General features: G+C 42.6%; 1 protein-coding gene across 5 annotated transcripts in view; it reads left to right on the forward strand.

Moving 5' to 3' along the window:
- Positions 1–2,209: 2,209 nt before the first annotated feature.
- CLYBL (citramalyl-CoA lyase) overlaps positions 2,210–21,465 on the forward strand; it is a 218,964-nt gene continuing 199,708 nt past the window's right edge. For all 5 annotated transcript variants that reach the window (XM_036454691.2, XM_045588764.1, XM_036454690.2 and 2 more), the window contains exon 1: positions 2,210–2,299. In XM_036454691.2, the coding sequence (XP_036310584.1) occupies positions 2,241–2,299 (59 nt within the window). In that variant the 5' untranslated portion in view covers positions 2,210–2,240. The remainder of the gene's footprint in view (positions 2,300–21,465) is intronic.

The following is a 21,465-nucleotide window of genomic DNA, read 5'->3' on the forward strand; positions in this document are numbered from 1 at the left end:
AATATATTTTATTGATTTTTTACAGAGAAGAAGAGAGAGGGATAGAGAGTTAGAAACATCGATGAGAGAGAGACATCGATCAGCTGCGTCTTGCACACCCCTTACTGGGGATGTGCCCGCAACCAAGGTACATGCTCTTGACCAGAATTGAACCTGGGACTTTTCAGTCCACAGGTCGATGCTCTACCCACTGAGCCAAACCAGTTTTGGCTAGGGCATCCTTAATAAGGATAACTAATATGGCAGTTGTCAGAATTATAATGAGGCTAGTGGAACATTTTCATTTTATATTTATTAAATACCTATCACTGAGCCAGGAGCATAGAGCAATAACAAGATATGCCAGGTCCATGTTTCTCAAAGAGCTAACCGTCTATTCCTGTAGATGGAGCACTAGCAGCCTTTTCAAGTGGGACTGCCCACTCAGTCCTAGCCCTGCCTCCTAAGTGATAACAATGCACCTAAAAAGCCCACCTGATTACAGTTCCTTCCCATGTTGAAAACTGCTATTTCTCCCACTGTGGGGAAAGCAACAATAAAGTAAATTTATGTCTGGCTGGCATGGCTCAGTGGTTGAGGGTCAATCCAGGAACTAAGAGGCCGTGGGTTCAATTCCTGATCAGGGCACATGCCCAGGTTGTGGGCCCAATCTCCAGTGCAGGAGGCAGCCACTTAATAATGCTCCTTTTTCTTTTTTAAAAAAATATATTTCTTTTTAAAAAAATATATTTTATTGATATTTTACAGAGAGGAAAGAAGAGAGATAGAGAGCTAGAAACATCGATGAGAGAGAAACATTGACCAGCTGCCTCTTGCACACACCCTACCGGGGATGTGCCCGCAACCAATGTACATGCGCTTGACCGGAATCAAACCTGGGACCTTTCAGTCTGCACACTGACGCTTTACCACTAAGCCAAACCGGTTTCGGCTTTTTAAAAAATATATTTCTTTATTGATTTCAGAGAGGAAGGGAGAGAGCGAGAGAAACATCAGTGATGAGAGAGAATGGTTGGCCCAGAGCTAGTGATCAATAGGGTTAATTACTTCTCATTATTATCATCACCATCAATTCCCTTCTTAAAACTTTTAGTGGTTTCCTACGGGAAGCATTTATAGTAAAACCTAAATTCTTTACTACAACCCTGATCTGATACCTGCCCGTCTTTCCAGTCTTGTTTCACTCTCCCCGCCTTCATTAAGTGCACTAAGCCCCCTCCCACATCAGGGCCTTGGAACATGTGGATCCCTAGCTCCAGAACGCTCTAAGCTTATTAATTAACTCAATATATACTTATAACAACCCTCAGAGGTAAGTACCATTTATAGTCTTATCTTTTAGAGGAGGAAACTAAAGCACTGAGAGCTTAAGTAACTTTCCCAGTCACACAACTAGTAAACTCTGTTTTAATCCCTTAGCAGTTTCCCGAATATGAAGCCGGAGGAGCTGTTTGCTGAAAGACTGGCCAGAGTTTCAGGGGAAGGTTATGTTTCTGGCTCAGACAGCTGCCTATTACAAGCATATACTTCCCATAATGGATTGTTCACCAAGGCATGCACCAGGTGACACTCACGAACTTTTTAAAAAATACATATTTTTTTTATTGATTTTTTACAGAGAAGTAGGAAGAGGGATAGAGAGCTAGAAATGAGAGAGAAACATCGACCAGCTGCCTCCTGCACACCCCCTACCGGGGATGTGCCCGCAACCAATGTACATGCCCTTGCCCAGAATCAAACCTGGGACCTTTCAGTCCGCAGGCCGACCCTCTATCCACTGAGCCAAACTGTTTAGGGAGCTCACAAACTTTTTAAGGCAGGATTTTTCACAACAACAACAACACATTTCAAGAAAATGTGTCCTGTACAGGCTAGAAAATGCAAGGCGTGTCAACAGCCGTATTGAAACCCCCACAAGCACGGGGAGAGTTGGATTCAGTCTGCAGAAAATCTGCCCAGGAAGGAGCTCCCCAGCAGCTCAGCCTGGGAAGTTCTGATCAGGGCAGGTGCGGAGGGCAGGTGCGCAGGGCAGGTGCGCAGCGGGGTGGGCGTGGCTTGCAGGGGCTGGGCGGGGCCTGCAGACCCCTCTACACGGAAACAGGGCCTGAGACCCGCCAGGGAAGTGGTGTTGAGGGGCGTGGCCACGCAGCGGAGAATAAGGGGCGTGGCGCAGGGGGCGTGGCGCAGGGGGCGTGGCGCAGGGGGACGGGCAGGCGGGGCGCGGCGCATGCGTGGGGAAGATGGCGCTACGTCTGCTGCGGAGGGCGGCGCGCGGAGCGGCGGCGGCGCTGCCCAGGCTGTGAGTGCAGGTCCCCTTCCCCCGCCGCTCTGCCCGGCTCAGCCCGCGGCACCGTGGGTTTTCCCGAGTCCCGGTAGGAACCCCTGCGGGGCTGCAGTGCTGTGCGCCCCCGTGCGCCGGCCGACCTCTGCCTGCCAAGGTCGCCCCCTGCTCGCGCCTCCTGGTGGGACGTGGGTGCAGACCCGGACCGGGGGTGCGGACATTCGGTCTGTCAGCCCCGGAGAACGGGCCAGCCTCCTGTCTAACGGGACGCAGAGGTCCCATCCAGGGGCCCGGCGTCACCTCCTCTGCTCACCTAAGGAACGGGAGCACCTTCCCTCTTGGGTGCCGCAGGCGGTTCCCAAACTGCTCGGTCTGAGGACCCCGCTACACGTGAAAAGTGATCGAGGACCTCTAAGAGCTTTTGCTTGTATCTCGATTTTTACTGTATGAGGAATCAAAGCACTTTAAAAATACTTACTTAAAAATAACAAACCCATTGCCTTTTAACGCCAATGACATCTTTAATGTATAAATAACTATATGAAGTAAGAAGAGTGGCATGGCTTTATAGTTTTGAAAACCTCTGGTTTTAATAAAGGACAATTCTCCTATCAGCTGTCCTGGGGGAAATTGACAAGGAGATTTCGATCTCACACAGATGCGGATACTTGTTGGAAAAGGGAAGCCCTCCTAGACCCTTTCAGAGAGTAGGGCCTCCGGAACCCCCTCAGGTGTCCTCGGACCACACTTTGGGAACCGTTGGCCTACCACTTGCCTGAATACACCTTATCTCATTTGCCTCTTTGACCGCCAGGGGAAGAAGTCCAGGGACTTGTTTATAAAGGTGGGGAAACTGAGGCTCGGAGTTTGGTTCAGAAACCAAGTCCGTGGTTCCAGAACGCCTTACATTTGCTTGCTCCCTGCTTCCTGCCTCACCAGTGTCCCATGCCAAGACCGACCAGGTGAATGCATCCCGCCTTCCCATTTCCTACACCCAGGCCGGGCACAGGGCCCCGCCTCAGGGGATCGGCCCTGGAACCAGAGGAGTCATTGAGGTGTACATGCAGACCCTTCCAGAAAGTCTCTTTTCAGGCCTACGAAAATGTGCCTGTTCAACAGTGGGTCCAGTGACCACACGCAGTCACCGCCTTCTAAGGTGCTCGGTGCTCAGCGTACCGTGCTCTTCGCCTCCATTAGCCCTGGCTCATTCTCTACACACCTGCACACCCGACCGCGGCCCGGGCTGCAGGCTTCCATGCAGGCTGCTTTCCAGAGGCTACACCCTGAGGTAAATCCTCCCGTCCTGGTGTGTTCAGAACACCCGGGGATGGGAGAGGTAAAGGCGCCACATGAACTTAGGAAAGCCTGCTTAGAGTAAGGTGACCAGACGTCCCGCTTTTGGCGGGACAGTCCCGCTTTTTAACAATGTGTCCCGAGTCCCGGGGGCGTTTTAAAAAGAATCTTTCCAAAAATCGGGACTTTTTTTAAAACGCCGCAGGACGCGGGACAAATAGTTGAAAAGCGAGACACCTGGTCACCTTAGCTTAGAGGAAGTTTTCATTTCTACCCCAAGTTCATTTACATGATGGAGGTGAAGAGCACTGTATGCTTTTGCTGGCTTTTTTCCTCCGGTTTTTAGAGCATCAGCACCACTGCTGACTCCTCTTCCCAACCCTCCAACGTTTGCCCCTGTTGCAGTGCTGTTTGAGGCGTCCCTGCCCAGCCTGCCTCCAGCCCTGCTGCTCTCTGTGGCCGCTGCTCCGTTTATGTACTCTGCCCTCAAGTTGGGGGACCATAACTTTTATTAGGGGTAACGTTTCCATTAACACCCCCTTAGCTGATAGAGCAAAGAAATACATGTGTGTGTGTGAATAACAGTCCATGCATATACACACATCTACAAATATTTCTATATATAACCATCTGTAGCTACATTAGTCTAAACATGAATTCATATATAGGGTGTCCCAAAAATATATACATATGCACTTTGAATAATTATAAAGGCAGTTTATTAAAATACACTTCATTTTCAAAATTGAGCTATCGGGTGTTAAAGTGTGTAGAATTTTTTTTTTTTTTTTTTTTTTTTTTAGACACCTGTAGCCTCCACTTCTAATTCATTACTGTATGGCTCATTCTAGACTTCTCCCTTGCTTATTTGTAAAATTTCACTCCAAGCAGTGAGAATCCTGGACTCCACCATAGCCATCTAGTTACTTAATTGGTTAATTTCAGCATATTCATATAGCGGTATCTAAATTGTTAGACCATACTTCATGGGGGCAAAAACTTTATCAACTGTGGGGGAGAGGGGAAGAGTCAATTGGGGGAAAATAAGACAAATGTAAAACTTTAGACAATAAAAAAAAAACAACTTTATCAACTACAGTACAGTGCTTATGAGCAGGTCCTTTCCCGGTAGTCCTTCAGGTTCTGCTCATTTCCAAAGTCAGTTAGGCTAGCACCTTTTTCTCCCATCCCCTTCAATGAAGTTGTTTCATATCTTTGTACTACAGTTAGATTCTCTTGTCAGGGTCTGCATTATTTCCTGAGATCCCCCTACCTCCCAAATGATTTTTTAAAAATTGCATGTATTAAGGCTCACTCTTCTTGCTATAAAGTTCTTTGGGTAATGGCAAATGCATAATTTCATGTACTTACCATAACAGCATCATACAGAATAGTTTTACTTTCCTAAAAATTCATCTGTGCTTCGCTTATGCATTCACCCCCTTCCCCCACTTCAAACTCCTGGCAAGCACTGGTCAGTTTACTCTTTTTATACAGGGGTTGGCAAGAGTAGGTACAGTTGTGAGTATACAAAACACAGTTTATTCTTGTATTGAATTAATAATTTATTAATTATTGTATTACAACTGTACACCCACTTTTGCCCACCCTGTAGTTTTGCCCTGTTAGATTGCATCCCTTCACTTAGCTATAGGTATTAAGGACTCTCCATGTCTTTTATGTGCCCTGATAACTCATTTTCTTTTATTGCTGAATAATATTCCATTGTATAGATGTACCTATTGAAGGACATTTTGGTTACTTCTAGTTTTTATTGATTATGAATAAAGCTGCTATATTTGTGTACAGGTTTTGATTATAAATTTCAAACCAATTGCATAAACACCTGGAAGTATGAATGTATGGGAAGACTATATTTAGTTTTGTAGGGAGTACCAAGCGGTCTTCCAAAGTGGCTATCCCATGTGGCATTCCAACTAGGATGGTCCTGTTTCTGTTACTCCATATTCTTGTCAGCAATTAGTATTGTCAGTTAAAAAAAATTAGCCATTCTAATATATATGTTACTGTTTTAATATGTTAATTTGTTTTAACTTGAAATTGTCTGATGTTGAGCATTATCTGTATATTTTTGGTGAGGTGTCTATTCAGATCTTCCCATTTCTTAATTGGGTTCTTTTCTTATTGTTGAGTTTTAAGTATTGTTTTCATATTGTAGATATAAGTCCTTTATTAGATATATATATTGCAAATATTTTTTTTCTAGTTTGTAGTTTATCTTTTCATTTTCTTAATGGTCCTTTTCAAATAGCAGAAGTTTTTTATTTTTTTATTTTTTATTTTTTATTGATATTTTACAGAGAGGAGGAAGGGAGAGAGAGAGTTAGAAATGTCGATGAGAGAGAAACATCGACCAGCTGTCTCTTACACACCCACTACTGGGGATGTGCCGGCAACCAAGGTACATGCCCTTGACTGGAATCGAACCCGGGACCTTTCAGAAAACAGACCGATGCTCTACCACTGAGCCAAACCGGTTTCGGCAGAAGTTTTTCTTTTTTAACCATCAGTCATATCAGTTTTTTTCTTTCATGGATCTTGCTCTGGGTGTTATATTTAAAAACTCATTCCCAAATCCAAGGTTACAGTAGATTTTCTCCTACATTCCCTTTTAGAAATTTTACAGTACCGTGTTTATACTTAGGTTTATGGACCATTTAGAGTTAATTTCTATAATAGGTGTAAGGTTTGTATAATTCACTTTTTTGCATATTGATCCAATTGTTCCAGCCCATTTGTTGAAAAATCCCCACACTATCCTTTCTCCACTAAATTGCCTTTGTCCCTTTGTCAAAGATCAGTTGACTATATTTGTGTGTGTCTATTTCTGGCCTCTCTGTTCTGTTATATTGACCTATATACCTATTGTCAATATCATGCTGCTTTTATTACTGTAGCTTTATATTAAGTCTTGACGTTAGGTGGTGTCAGACTTCCAACGTAAGTCCTCTTTTGTATTATATTGGCTATTCTGAATCTTTTCCTTTCAACATAAACTTTATAGTCAGTTTGTTGATATCCACAGAATAGCTTGCTGAGATGTGTTTGGGATTGCATTGAATCCATAGATTAGGTTGGGAATAATTGACAGCCTAACATACTGAGTCTTCCAATCCTTGAACAGGAACTGTCTCTCCATTTATTGAAATGTTAATTTCTTTTATCAGAGTTGAATACCTCTCTGCACATATATTTTGTACATGTTTTGTTAGATATATGCCTAATTATTTCATATTTGAGGGTGTTATTGTAAATGATATTGTGTGTTAAATTTCAAACTTCAATTGTTCATTGATGGTATATAGCAGTGGTCAGCAAACTCATTAGTCAACAGAGCCAAATATCAACAGTACAATGATTGAAATTTCTTTTGAGAGCCAAATTTTTTAAACTTAAACTTCTTCTAAGGCCACTTCTTCAAAATAGACTCGCCCAGTCTGTGGTATTTTGTGAAAGAGCCACACTCAAGGGGCCAAAGAGCCGCATGTGGCTCGCGAGCTGCAGTTTGCCGACCATGGGTATATAGGAAAGCAATAGACTTTTTAAGTATTAATTTGTGTCCTATAAGTTTGCCATAATCACTTATTAATTTCATGAATTATTTTTTGTTAATTATTTTTTGTTAGACATGTCATTTGCAAACAAAGACAGTTTTTTTTAAAAAATATATTTTATTGATTTTGTGCAGAGAGGAAGGGAGAGAGATAGTTAGAAACATCGATGAGAGAGAGTCATCGATCAGCTGCCTCTAGCACACCCACTACTGGGGATATGCCCGCAACCAAGGTACATGCCCTTGACCGGTATCGAACCCGGGACCCTTCAGTCCCCAAGCCGATGCTCTATCCATTGAGCCAAACTGGTCTCGGCTAAAGACAGTTTTACTTTTTCTTCCCAATGTGTATACTTTGTATTTCTTTTATTTTCTGATTGCATTTAGACTAGTGGCCTTGTGCACGGATTCATGCACTTTGAAAGGGAATTAATTAGAAGGTGCCGAGGGGTGGAACTGGGCGAGACAGGCCAGACACGCCCTGGAGCCGACCTCCCATGGTCCCTCCCCAGCCTGCTGCACCTGGGACAGCGCCTTGGCTCGACGGGCATCTGCAGAGTGAGCGGGGTCCCTCTGACAGGTGGGGTCACTTGGCCTGACTTGTGGGGATTGTTGACACTAGCTCTCTGACACCCTCCGAGAGGTCCCGGAGTGTAAGAGGGCACTCTGCAAAGTTGCTGTGATACAGGGTGTGGAACACAAACACAAGCGTGCAGTAAACCAGATTGGGGCTGACAGTGCCCCACCAACAACATAACCCACGGCTGAAGGTGAAATCACACGGCCCTATGAAGGACCTGGCGCCCTCCTCTCTGGTTCCCGGATGCATCACCCAAGAACCACCACTATCCTGCGTGGAGCATCTGCCCCCTGGTGGTCAGTGCATGTTATACCTCCTGGACGGTTGGATGGTTGCTTAGCCTTTTATATATATAGATGGTGGTTTCAGTATGATGCTAACTAGAAGTGATAAGAGGGGACATTACTCCCTCCTTCCCAATTTAGGGAAAGCATTCTGTTTCCCACCAGTAAATCTGACTTAGCTGTGATGTAGATTTTTTTAAATCTAGTTTGCTAACAGTTGTTTGTTTTGTGTGTGTGTGTGTGTGTGTGTGTGTGTGTTTTGTCATGAAGGGGTGTTGGATTTTGTTAAGTTCTTTTTCTGCATCAATTGATATGATCATATAATTTTTGTTTTGTGGTTTGTTGATGTGGCAGATTTATACTAATGACTTTTGAATGTTGAACCAGTCTTGTATACATGGAATAAATCCCCTTGTTTATGTGTATAATTATTTTTATTTAAAAAATTTTTAATTGATTTCAGAGAGGAAGGGGGGAGAGAGATAGAAAGAGAGGGGGGATTGGTGTTTTTTTAAATAACCATATACATTTTGGGGGGCTTACCATATACATTTTTTAAAATTGTGGTAAAATAGACATAGCCTTGCCATTTTAACCATTTTCAGTGTACAACTTAGTGGCATTATTAATTTCATATTCTTTTTTTAAAAATATATTTTATTGATTTTATACAGAGAGGAAGGGAGAGACAGAGAGTTAGAAACATCGATGAGAGAGAGTCATCGATCAGCTGCCTCATGCACACCCCCTACTGGGGATATGCCCGCAATCAAGGTACATGCCCCTGGAATCGAACCCGGGACCCTTCAGTCTCCAATCCGATGCTTTATCCATTGAGCCAGACCGGTCTCGGCTAATTTCATATTCTTGTGTAACCATTGTCACTCTGTATTTCCAATTTTTTTTTGTCAAGTTAAACAGAAACTCTGTATCCAGAAAGCAATAACTCCTCCTTCCTTAGTGCCTGGTAATCTCTAATCTATTCCCTTCTCTCTGACTCTGTCTTTTCTAGATATTTCATATAAGTGGAATTATATAATATTTGCCCTTTCGTTTCTAGCTTAGTTTACTTAGCATAATGTGTTTAAGATTCATCCATGTTGTAGCATGTATCAGAACTTCAGTACTTTTTATGACTGGATTATATTTCATTGTTTGTACATTACCATATACAATATATCTTAATTTATTGGAACCTACTTTTGATTTACACTTCATTCTAGAAGATAGAGAAATGTTACTTCTATATAGTTTTATCCCCCTTTCTTTTTTTTGGGGCATTATTGCTATATACATTATATTTATATATATTTGTAAACTTGGTAATAATTGTTGTAGATATTACTTATATAATTTTATCTCTTTTAAAGAAACGTAAGAAAGGAGATGGAAGTATACATATACACATACTATATATAAATATATATATATATATATATATATCCACTTTACAGTATATTTGTTATAATCTTCTCACTATTTCTGGTTCTGTTCATTTGTTCTTGTGGATTTGAGTTGCCATCTGGTGCCATTTCTGTAGTCCAGTACGTCTTTGCTCCCACCCAACTCCTTTGTGTTATTATTGGCAAATATATTACATTTCTGTATGTTAAAGGCCTAACAATACAGTTCATACAGTATTCTTTTATACCTTTGTTTTTATAAATTAGGCAAAAGAAGGAAGGAACAAAAATATGCACTTATACTGTGTTTTATAATTACATATTGCCTATACCATTGCTCTCTCTGTGTGTGTGTGTGTGTGTGTGTGTGTGTGTGTGTGAATTTGAATTATGGGATCACTTATTTTCAGTCTGAAGAATTTCCCTTAGCGTTTCTTTTAAAGTGAGTCTGCTAGGAGCAGCCCTATAATTGTGCATGTCCTTTTAAATTTACTAAGGATATCTCATTCTCCAGCTTTTCCTAGTAAGCGTTTTGGTTAGTCTGTTTTTGCACCAATTGTTAACCACCATCTCAGGTAGCTGTGATGTTAGATAATTGCTTCTGATTGTTTTCAACAAACGCCCTCAGAGAAAATGCTATTTTCACTTTTTGAGCTCCAAGTCAAGTCAATTTTGCAAGTGGGGTTTTCCAGGGACCCGCCAGGCAGGTCCAATAGTGACAGTTCTCTGGGAATGGGGCTTTGAAAGAGCTCTGATCCTGCCCTGGCTGCCAGGCGGCTGGTTTTCAGGTGATCGTGGCTGTTGATTTTCAAGGCTACCATCAAATTGGGGAGAGAAGGCATAGGGTAAGATAAAAAAAACCTACATAGTTTCCTGTTCATCCATGTCAGTAAATGCTTCCAGATTGCTGTAAGACTGGTTAATTTCTAGAGTTCTGAAAAAAAGTTGATTCTGACAATGTTGGTAAATATTTTTTTTATTTTTATGGAGGGTAGGATTTTTTGAAGGTCCTTTCTCTGCAATTTTGCTAAAGTCATCCCAGCTTAGAGTTTTGATCAAGAATGGGTTTGAGTCTAAACCGGTTTGGCTCGGTGGATAGAGCGTCGGCCTGCAGACTGAGAGGTTCTGAGTTCGATTCTGGTCAAGGGCATGTACCTTGGTTGTGGGCACATCCCCAGCTGGTCAATGTTCCTCTCTCATTGATGTTTCTAGCTCTCTATTCCTCTCTCTTCCTCTCTGTAACAAATAAATAAAATATATATATTTTAAAAAAAGAATGGGTTTGAAAAATGAAGGGATTAAGCAAAACACTTACACACACACACAAACACATAAAAATGGACAACCGTGTGGTGATAGCCAGAGGAAAAGTGGGTGGGGAGTAGGTGGAGGTGGGCAAAGTGGGGAGGGGCCAGGAAAGAGACTTTGCTTTGCGCACCTGTTGCAGTGTGCAGATGATGTTTTATTGAGCTACACACTTGAACACTGTATGGTTTTGCAAACCAATGTCACCCCAGTAAATTCAATTTAAAAACAAAGAATGGGTTTTAGTTTGTAAATGTTTTGTTTTTTTTTTTTTTTTTTTTGGTATCGTGATTTTTTACTATATATTTTTACTGATTTCAGAGAGGAAGGGAGAGAGATAGAAACATCAATGATGAGAGAGAATCACTGATTGGCTGCCTCCTGCACGCCCCACACTGGGGATCGAGCCCGAAAGTCGGGCATGTGCCCTGACAGGGAATTGAACTGTGACCTTCTGGTTCATAGATAGACTGACGCTCAACCACTGAGCCATGCTGGCTGAGCAGTTGCTTTGCTTTTATGTTTTGGTTAAAGTTTAGAATGTTCACCTGACCTTGGAGCACTGATGTTCACTATTGTTCCCCAACTCTCATACATACTTATATTTGTATGTATATAACCACAGTTGTTCATGTGGTCTATTTCCAAGTTTTCTTTCTTAGAAATACAGAGATAAGTGTCCCTATACCCAAACTTGGCTACCCTTACTTATATCCTTGGAGATAAATTTCTACATGTGAACTTGCTAGACCAAAGAGTTTTGATGCTTGTTGTCAAATCACCCTCCAGAAATTCAGGAGCTAGATACCTGGATTCCAGTATGTTGTGTGAAGGCTTATTTGCCCATTTTCCTTGGCACAGCAGACCCAGGTGCCAGGAAGCATGGTACAGGAAGCAGAATGTTTTGTTGGTTACACAGCAGGCAGCTCCGGGACTGGAAAGAATCCCTCCCCGGCTGTCAGCCACTGGTGGTTTTACCGTCTATGGCCTCGGCTGTCACACTGACCGAGCTACAAGGTGTTTCCGTACGGCCATGAAGTTTTACCCGTCCTGCGAGTTCTCTTTGGAATTACACCACATGTAGCATCTTCCTCTTAGCTAGGCTTTTGTATTAACAAAGATGCCAGATTTCATAAAAAGGAACAAAACCAATTTCCATGAGAAGCAAGGATTCTATTTCACAAGGATGCTTAGTATGGGCAAGACTGTCTTAACAGTTTCTCTGCACTATATTCTGACTGAGAAGATAGTCACTCCAGTGCGTGGTATTTGCAGGATATTAAAAATTTTAAGACAACACTTAAAAAAAATTTTTTTTTTCTACTTGCCACCCCCAGTAAAATTTGGGTTACAGTTTAGTGGTAGGTGGTGTTTGCTGTTAATTGAAAGTTCTACAATGCCGAAAAATTGTATATTATCAAAATAAGGGCCTCTCTTTTAACCTTTTTAAAGTTTATATGGTCATTTAAAAACATCATTGAACATATATACATTGTACCACTTTACAGGCTGTGCAGGATTATTTTAAAACACTTGCACTTGTATTGTCTTCTTAATTAGTCTCAGTATTTTTTTGTGAGAGGGATGATATGCCCACTTTATTTTTTTGGCCAAATTAAAAAAAAAAAAATGAAGTGGGGGGTGGGGAAATTCAAGCCTAGTGCTATTTTCATACAGAGACACTGGAGGGCGCTCTAGCAATGGAAGATGTAAATTAGCAGCCATGGGAGATGTAAATTGTCTCCTTTCAAACATGCCTATTAGAATAAGGTTGGAGAGTTGGTTTTCCTGATCATTTTTACAACAAATGAAAGACACATAGATGGTAGAGGAGATACTTCTGTATTAACCGACTATCCTTTGAAAAGTTTATAAGAAGCAAGAAGTGGCTCTATGCTCTGTGCCTCCTATTACCTCCTTCATCCCGTTACCCCTTCCTTACAGAGCTGTGCCCTCTGCCTGCAGCACTCTGCCACTTCAAGTCTTTGCTCAGGTGTTACTCATGGGAAGATTCTTTCCCAACCACCCTGTAATCGTAGCACCCCTCCCCCCATCAGCCTCTGCACTCTCTTCTCCCTCACTCTGCCTAATGATTTTTCCATTGCACTCACATCCACCTGACATTGTACATTTCTCTGTTTATTGTCTGCCTGTACCCTACCCCCACCTCCCAAATGTTCATGAGAGCAGGGACTTGGCCAGTTTAACCCAACCTTTATTCCTTTATACCATACTATCTGTTACATAGTAAGCCTCAAGTATAGATTTGCTGAATGAAAACACACACACACACACACACACACACACAGAGAAAATTTAGGAAATGAAGTATTTAAGATAGTTTTGGGAGGGATTAGTACCCTTTTCATCGTAGTAAAATATACATAACATACTTTCATCAGTTTAACCATTTTTAAGTCTACAGTTCAGTGGCATTAAGTTGGTTTAATTGTTGTACAACCATCACCACCATTCACCTCCAGAACTTTTTCATCATCGAAAACTGAAACTCTGTACCCATTGAATAACTCCCCATTGTCTCCTCCCCTCAGCCCCAATAACTACTGTTCTCCTTTCTGTCTCTGTGAATTCAACTATTCTAGATTCTCATATAACTGGAATCATGCGATATTTGTCTTTTGTGTCTGGCTTATTTCTTTTTTTAAAAAAATATTTTTTATTGATTTTTTACAGAGAGGAAGAGAGAGAGGGATAGAGAGCTAGAAACATCGTTGATGAGAGAGAATCATCTATCAGCCGCCTCTTGCACACGCTCGCTGGGGATGTGCTCTCAACCAAGGGATCTGTCAGTCCCAGGCCGGCTCTATTCACTGAGCCAAACCGGTTTCGGCATGTGTCTGGCTTATTTCTTTAGCATAATGCCCTCAAGGTTTATTCATGTTGTTGTATGTGTCCAAATTTCCTTACTCTTAAAGACTGAATAATATTTTATTCTCTGTTTGTACCCCATCCGCCCTCATCCATCAGTGGACATTTGGATAGTTTCCACTCTATGGCTCAGAAACATGATGCTAAGGTTTAGAATTGAAAATGGGTGTCTTTGAAATGGCGATAACATCTTTAAATTATACCAATGAGTATGATTTCTGCCTTTAGGAAATGCTTTTAGTACAGATTAAAATAGAAACTTATTAAAGATCCTAAAAATCAGAATTGGTTTAATATCCCTATGGTGCTATTCAGGTTTTTCTTATAAATTTCAAAAGAAGAAACCATTCACAAAATCAAGTTACTAATTCTCTGGTATAAGCAGGAAGATCTTAGATAAATACAGGGGGATGCTAGTCCAGTGCTGGCCTTGACCTTGTTCGAGGGCCTTGTCTATATAAATTGAGCTTCATCTTTCTCACAGTGAAAACAAGGAGGGTGGACTAGATGCCTCCTCCCAGTTGACATTCCATAATCTGAAAGGAATTTGGAGAATTCAGAAACACCAAACATGGCTTTTTGAGCTTTGAATTATTTTGGTCCATTTCAGCTCAATTTGACCAGAGAATGAAGATAATAGCTCTGCCTCCCCCCAAACTTATGGGTGCAGTTTGCACTCAGTTAATTCGAACTCCTCCTGCCACCGGGGAGGTGTTTTTGTCTGTGTGTTATGCTTCCTCACCCGTTAGGCCCTCCAGGTCAGAGGTGCCTCTGTCATGCAGCAGGGGCTGATGCCAGGTGCTCTGTTCAAACACCCAATGCAGGAGGCAGCCTGTGTTTCTCCTGTCCTCCTAGTGCTCTCATGTTGACCCACAGATGCCCAGTGCTTGGAGGCCAGTGCTCTGAGGGCCCGTGGTTAGCAGTTCGCCTGCCTAGTGAGCCCCTGAATGTGAGGAAATCAGCATGTGGTAATGTCATGTGTATCCCCACTTGAATATAGTACGTTTTAACGAACGCTTTCTGTACATGCCTTACCCACAGAGGAGTCGGGCGAGTAAAGAGAATTTCTCCTCTACCAGGGAAGCAAATGTGGACATAGAGAGACTCGTGATGTTTCTCCACCCCCAAGCTCTGGACAAGGGGCCGGGCTGTGAATTTGGATCATCAGTGTCTTCCTGGTGCTGTAGAGTAGTCAGGGTTTACCAGGTGACCTGGTGACATGCCTGAGACTGGAGAGAGTCATACCCTTAGAATCTACCCCCACCCCCAATGCTACCCACACACTCATCACTTCTTACCGACTCTAAGCTTGCTAAAGTGGACTCCAATCTTGTTATCCAGACTCTTACCCAGTGCAAATTCCCTGCTGTCCTCCAGTTGTCTGCTGTATGAAGTCTTTTTTTTTTTTAAATATATATTTTATTGATTTTTTACAGAGAGGAATAGAGAGTTAGAAACATCGATGAGAGAGAAACATCGACCAGCTGCCTCTTGCTCACCCCCTACTGGGGATATGACCACAACCAATGTACATGCCCTTGACCGGAATCGAACCTGGGACCTTTCAGTCCGCAGACCGACACTCAATCCACTGAGCCAAACTGGTTTCGGCTGTATGAAGTCTTGATCCCTCGGGGTATTACGCACAGGCCTTCTCATCTATTGCCCACCTTTTCAGCATCTCTCCCAGTGCTGTTCACCTTGCACCATTCAACCAGAATACTCACTGTTCCTTGTACCCTCTCAGCCCTCTCCCCTTCTAATTTGCTCTCACTCTTTCTCCCACCTTATCCTCCAGGTTCCGCCAATTCATCAGGGCTCCTTGCAAATGCTACTTACTCCTGGAAGCCATCCTTCCCCGGTCCTCTCAAACAGCAGCCCTCTCTCCCTTTTCCTCTGAAACCCCAAGCCTCCTAGTGGCTATTGCCACCTTTCCTTCATTAAGGTGATGGAGGACCAGAAGTCCGAGTTGACTTTAATGCCTTCGTCTCTTTCCCACCCCCACCCCATCTGTGGCCAGGCCTGTGTAGTTTCCCCTTTAGTTGTCAACGCTTCCCCATGGTATTAGTTTTCTCCTGCTGCTATAACAGATTGCCACAAACCAGAGGTTTATGTCAATACCAATTTATTATCTGACACTTCTGGAAGTCAGGAGTCTGAAGCAGGTCTCAATGGGCTGAAACTAGGTGTTGGCCGGGCTGTGTTCCTTTTTGGAGGCTCCACAGGAGAATCCATTTCCTTGCTTTTCCAGCTTCAGAGGCTGTCCACATTCTTTGGCTCATGGCTCTTTTCTCCGCCTCCAAAACCAGCAAAGCCAGTCAAATTCTTTTCCTGCTGCCATCTTTTTGGTCTTCTGCCTCCCTCTCCCACTTATGAGAACATTTGTGATTATATTGAGGCTACCCAAATAATCCAGGCTAATCTCCCTATCCAAAGGGCAGCTGATTAGCAACCCTAATTTGATCTGCAAGTTTAATTCCACTTTGCCATGCAACCTAACGTATTCACGGGTTCTGGGAGTTAGGGCATGGCCATCTTTGGGGAACCATTATTCTGTTTACCATGCCCACTCTCCTCGATTTAGGTTTGAGCTTTTAGAGTACCCATCCAATTGGCTGCCTGCTGCCTGCCTCACCTCCCTCATGGCCTCCCATGTTACATGCCACCTGCATAAATATTATTTTTAATAAAACACTAATATGCAAATCGACTAAAGAGTGGAACAACTGGTTGCTATGACATGCACTGACCACCAGGTGCCAGACACTCAATGCAGGCGTGGTCAGTGAGCTCCGCAGGGGGAATGCCACTCAGCCAGAAGCCAGGCTCATGGCAGCGCTAAGGACCCCTCAGGGGATGTCCACCTGCCAACTTAGGCCTGCTCCTCAGCAGGTGGACATCCCCAAGGGGTTCTGCACTACGAGAGAGCTCAGACCGGGCTGAGGAGCCCCCCAGTATGTGAATGTCATGCACCGGACCGCTAGTTACCATATATATTCTGTTTTTAAGATTTGTTGAGTCTGCCTCCAAAAATACTATTGAATCTGCCCCTTTCACTTCATCTCCACTGCCACCACCCAAATGGTCATCTCTCGTCTGGACCATTGTGAAAAAGGTTCCTTCATAGCTTACTATACCCCTTTGAGCCATTTTTTAAAAATTGAGGTAAGAATTTACATAATTTTAAATTAACCATTTTAAAGTGTACAATTTAGTACATTTACAGTGTTGTACAACTATAATCCTTATCTAGTTCCAAGATATTTCATCACTCCAAATATTGTACCTGTTAGCAGTCACTCCCCATTCTCTCCTCCCCCAACCCCTGGCAACCACTAGTCTGCTTTGTGTCTCTATGCAGGTACAATATTTCATCTAATTGAGTTATACAATAAGTGGCCTTTTATGATTGGCTTCTTTTACTTAGCATAATGTTTTCAAGGCTCATCCATGTTGTAGAATCTATAAGTATTTCATTCCCTTTTATGGCTGAATAGTATTCCATTGTAGATATAAAATATATTCTGAAATTAAAAAAAAAAGAAGAATATATTCTGTTTATCTAGTCATCATTTGATGAACATTTGGGTTGTTTCCATCTTGTGACAATTGTGAATGATCTCATTATGAACATTCAAATGTTTGAGTATCTGTTTTCATTTTTTTTTTTTTTTTTTTGGGTGTATACCTAGGAATGGAATTATTGGGTCATATGGCAATTTTGTGTTTAACTTTTTTGAGCAACCACCAAACTGTTTTCCACAGTGGCTTTACCAATTTACATTCTGTTGACAATGCACAAGTGTTCCAATTTCTCTGCTCCTTGCCAAAATTAATTATTTTCCATTAGTTTTGACTATAGACATCTTAAAGGCGTGAGTGTATCTCATTGTGTTTTCCTCCAAACTATTTTTACATATACAAATTGGTTCATTTTCCTCCTCTGGTTGGCATCTTTAAAGTACCTTCCCCGGGAATGTCTGGTCTTGCCTCTTCTACTCAGCATCTTGTTTCCTCAACCAAAGAAAGCAGTGTTGAGGCTCAGCAAAGTTTAGGCACTTCTCCAGGGTCACACAGACCTGAGCCAGAGCCCAGGCCATGCCATTTACTAGCCAGCTCCCTTTACTTTCCTATCTGTAAAAGGGGCTCATGATACTTACCGCAGAGAGTGGTTAGAATTACAATGATGCACTGAATGCTGGGCATGGTGCTTGGCTTATAAGAACATCAATAAACAGTGCATGTCAAAAGGGAAATATAGTAGTTCCCTGTTATCCATGGGGGATATGTTCCAAGATACCTCCATGGATGGCTGAAACCACAGATAGTACAAACCCTATATGTACTATGTTTTTTCTCCCTACACATATATACTTGTGATAAAGTTTAATTTACAAATTAGACACAGTAAGATTAATAACAGTAGCTAATCAGAACAATTATAGCAATATACTATGATAAAAATTATGTGAATGTGGTCTTTCTTTCTCAAAATATCTTATTGTACCACACTCACCCTTCTTTTGATGATGTGAGAGAATGCAGTACCTATGTAATGGAATGATGGAGATGAATGGTGTAGACATTGGGACATAGCATTAGGCTACTATAAGGTTGACTTGAACACAAGCACCAGGGTACCACAGCAGTCGATTCTATAACCAAGATGGTTACTAAGTGGCTAATGGGTGGGCAGCCAGCCTGGATACCTTGGACGAAGGGGTGATTCCTGTCCTGGGTGAGATGGAGGGGGACGATGGCAAATTTCATTATGCTGCTCAGAACAGCACACAATTTAAAACTTATGAATTGTTTATTTCTGGAATTGTCTTTCCATTTTATATTTTTGGACCACAGTTGACCATGGGTAATTGAAACCATGGAAACAAAATAAGGATAAGGGGGGACTACTGTAAATTACATACATAAAAGCCACCTCCTCAGGGAGGGGGATGTCCTCCCTCCCAGTCCCATTGCCCTCCCTCAGCGCAGCCTGTTCTTCATCACACGTAGTTTCATGATGCAACATGAATGGGTGCATTGCCCTTTTGTTTGATCCCACCTGCTCGCCTGGGAACTCCATGCTCATCATTCTCACTTAGCATGGTGTCTGACACATAATAGGCACTTATTAAAAATTCTTGAATGAAAATATCATCATATGTGCACACTACACACGATTCATTTCCAGTTATTCACTTGACATGAGAGGATGGAAAGGCAAACTTTTCATGTGTGACTGTGGGCGTATGTATGTTTTCTTAGATTATAGATTTGTCTAAACATTCCTGCCAATTTACGAGGTCAAATCTGAAGGTTCTTTTTTGGCTTGAGTTTTTGAACACAGTCCAGGGCTGTTTTCAGATTCTTTATTATTCTCCTTTTTGTGAAAAATTTCAAAAGCACAAAGCAACGCCTTCTGTACATATTTGTCTGTAATCATTTATGTAAACAAGTCCTGGGCGGAGGGGATAGCTGAATGGCCAAGCATGGCTTTTCCACAGCACCCAGGTGTCCCCAGAGAGCCTGCCCAGTCTGAGTCCGTGGGGCTAACAGTCCCCCCCTCTCCCCGCCCCCCGGCCAGTGTTTCTGTCCCAGGGACATTCTGTCTCCTTTGGAATTTCTCACCTGTGGAGCACACTTCCTTCCCTCAGCTCAGGACTGACTTAGGAAATGGAGGGTGTGCTCAAAAGAAAGTAACTGGCTTTCATTTCCATGGAGGAATCTTAGCAGGATCTGAGACAATACTCACTTTCATTCTAAAATGTTCTGCTTTTGTTTTCTCCCCACCCTGCCTTACCCAAGAAGCCCTGGTTATTACTAGAATGAGGTGTCATGGAAGGCGTGGACTCCGCCTTTGATTGTGAACTCCTATGGCCAACATGGGATGCTGAGTTGCTGTTGGGAAAGTCCCAGTGCCCTCTACTGCCTGTCTTCTCCCCCGGGCATTAGTCATGAACCCTCACCCCTATTTGGGGCAGAGTTCTGCTGTTGGTCTCATGCCTGCTGGGCACTCCTCTCCTGGAGGACAAGGCCCATATGTCCGCATTCCTGTCTGTGCAGGGCCTGGGCGGAGCTGCTAACAGAGGGGTGGGGGTGGGGGTGGGGGGCTTCTGAAACCAGCTGGAAGGCTCCACACATTCTGTTACACGTGGGAACCTCAAAGCATTAGCAACTAGCCAGTGACCAGCAGCCGCAAGCAGTTTTTAGGCTCCACACACATTTAATGTGCTGAGATCCCCAGGCATCAGCTGAAGAAACGACTTTCAAGATAGAAACAGGTCTATTGACACAGGTGCATTTTACTAATTAGTATACGGTTTTTGAGGAATTAGTAAAAGTTGTAATATTTCCAGGAGTATTGTTAAAGAGGGGTAAGAAACTTATCTTCATAAACCACATGGTTTCTTGCTTGATAGAGTTTCTCTCTTTAAATGCTTTTTAAATTTGTGGATTTTTTAAAATTTTATTTTAGTAAGAAGAAAACCTTTTTCTTGCAGGACTCATTGAATTTATTATGAAGTAAATGGGAAAAGTATTTCATATAATATTTTCTTACAACAATAAAAATTCTAGACTATATCAATGGTATTCTTTTTAAGAGTACCTACAACACATTTCTTTTTATTATTCAGTCACTCATTTATACGTTCTCCTGAAAAGAATGAGAATTATGCCCCTACTAAGTCCTTGGCCGCTGCTAAGAAGTGGGAAGGTGAAAAAATTTCCCGAGGGCCTTTTCTGAGTGTCTCGTGTGCGATTAGCGTGCAGTTTGAGGAAGCTGGAGAAGAGAGCCTGAAAGGAGCAATCCTACCTCTGTTGTATCTTATTCTTGAGTGATCACCATAGTGCCTTGGCCCATGGTAAGTTCTTAGGATATGCTGACTAAATGGAATTATCATGGAGAGCAGTAAAGCAGAGGCCAGAGTGCCCTTCTGAGGACATGGTACTACTCATAGGGAAGTGGATCTCTGAGCAGATTTAAAAAGATGACCAGTTTGGCTCAGTGGATAGAGTGTCGGTCTGTGGACTGAAAGGTCCCAGGTTCGATTCCGATCAAGGGCATGTATCTTGGCTGCAGGCACATACCCAGTGGGGGGGGGGGGGAGGTGCAGGAGACAGCTGATTGATGTATCTCTCTCATCGATGTTTCTAACTCTCTCTCCCTCTCCCTTCCTCTCTGTAAAAATCAATAAAATATATTTTAAAAAATAAAAATAAAATAAAATAAAAAGGTGATCGGAGAGGGAAGGGCATTCCTGGCCAAGAGAACTGCAGGTGCAAAGGATGGCAAGGGAGTTATAAGCGGGCCATTGTAGAGTATGGGCAGTGGGGATGGACATGAAGCTGAACTGGTGTGTTGGCATCAGGCTGTGAAGGGCCTCCAAGGCCAGGCCACATTCCGAATTTATACTCTATTGGCATCAGGGAAGCAGTGGAGATGTTTCATCTCTCTCAGCCTCCATCAGGTTAGTTCTCCACCCTGTACTCTGGTCTAAGTGTAGGTCCATGTCATTTCAACCTCTTGCCTTTCTCTTTTCTTTTAATTACATTCAGAATGTGCTGGGAAACCTAATTGGGCTAGAGAAAAAGTGGTGAAATTGCAGCCTCTGGGGCAGGCTAGTTCATCCCTTCCTTCTAATGCACTCACTACATTTAAATACTTCTAGTTATTTGGAGCCTTCAGGTGACTTCATTTCTCTGAGTACTATACACTTAGTTTCCTACATCTGTAGTTGATTTCTTAAGAGACCTTAATGAGAAACTTCAAACAGTTTAAATGTCAATTACCAAAAAAGTGAGGTTTTCAAGTTCCAGTAATCTGCCCATATTGGTCATTGGAACATAATCCCAGG

This window comes from Pipistrellus kuhlii, unplaced genomic scaffold, assembly GCF_014108245.1.
Source record: "Pipistrellus kuhlii isolate mPipKuh1 unplaced genomic scaffold, mPipKuh1.p scaffold_m20_p_3, whole genome shotgun sequence".
NCBI classification, from domain to species: domain Eukaryota; kingdom Metazoa; phylum Chordata; class Mammalia; order Chiroptera; family Vespertilionidae; genus Pipistrellus; species Pipistrellus kuhlii.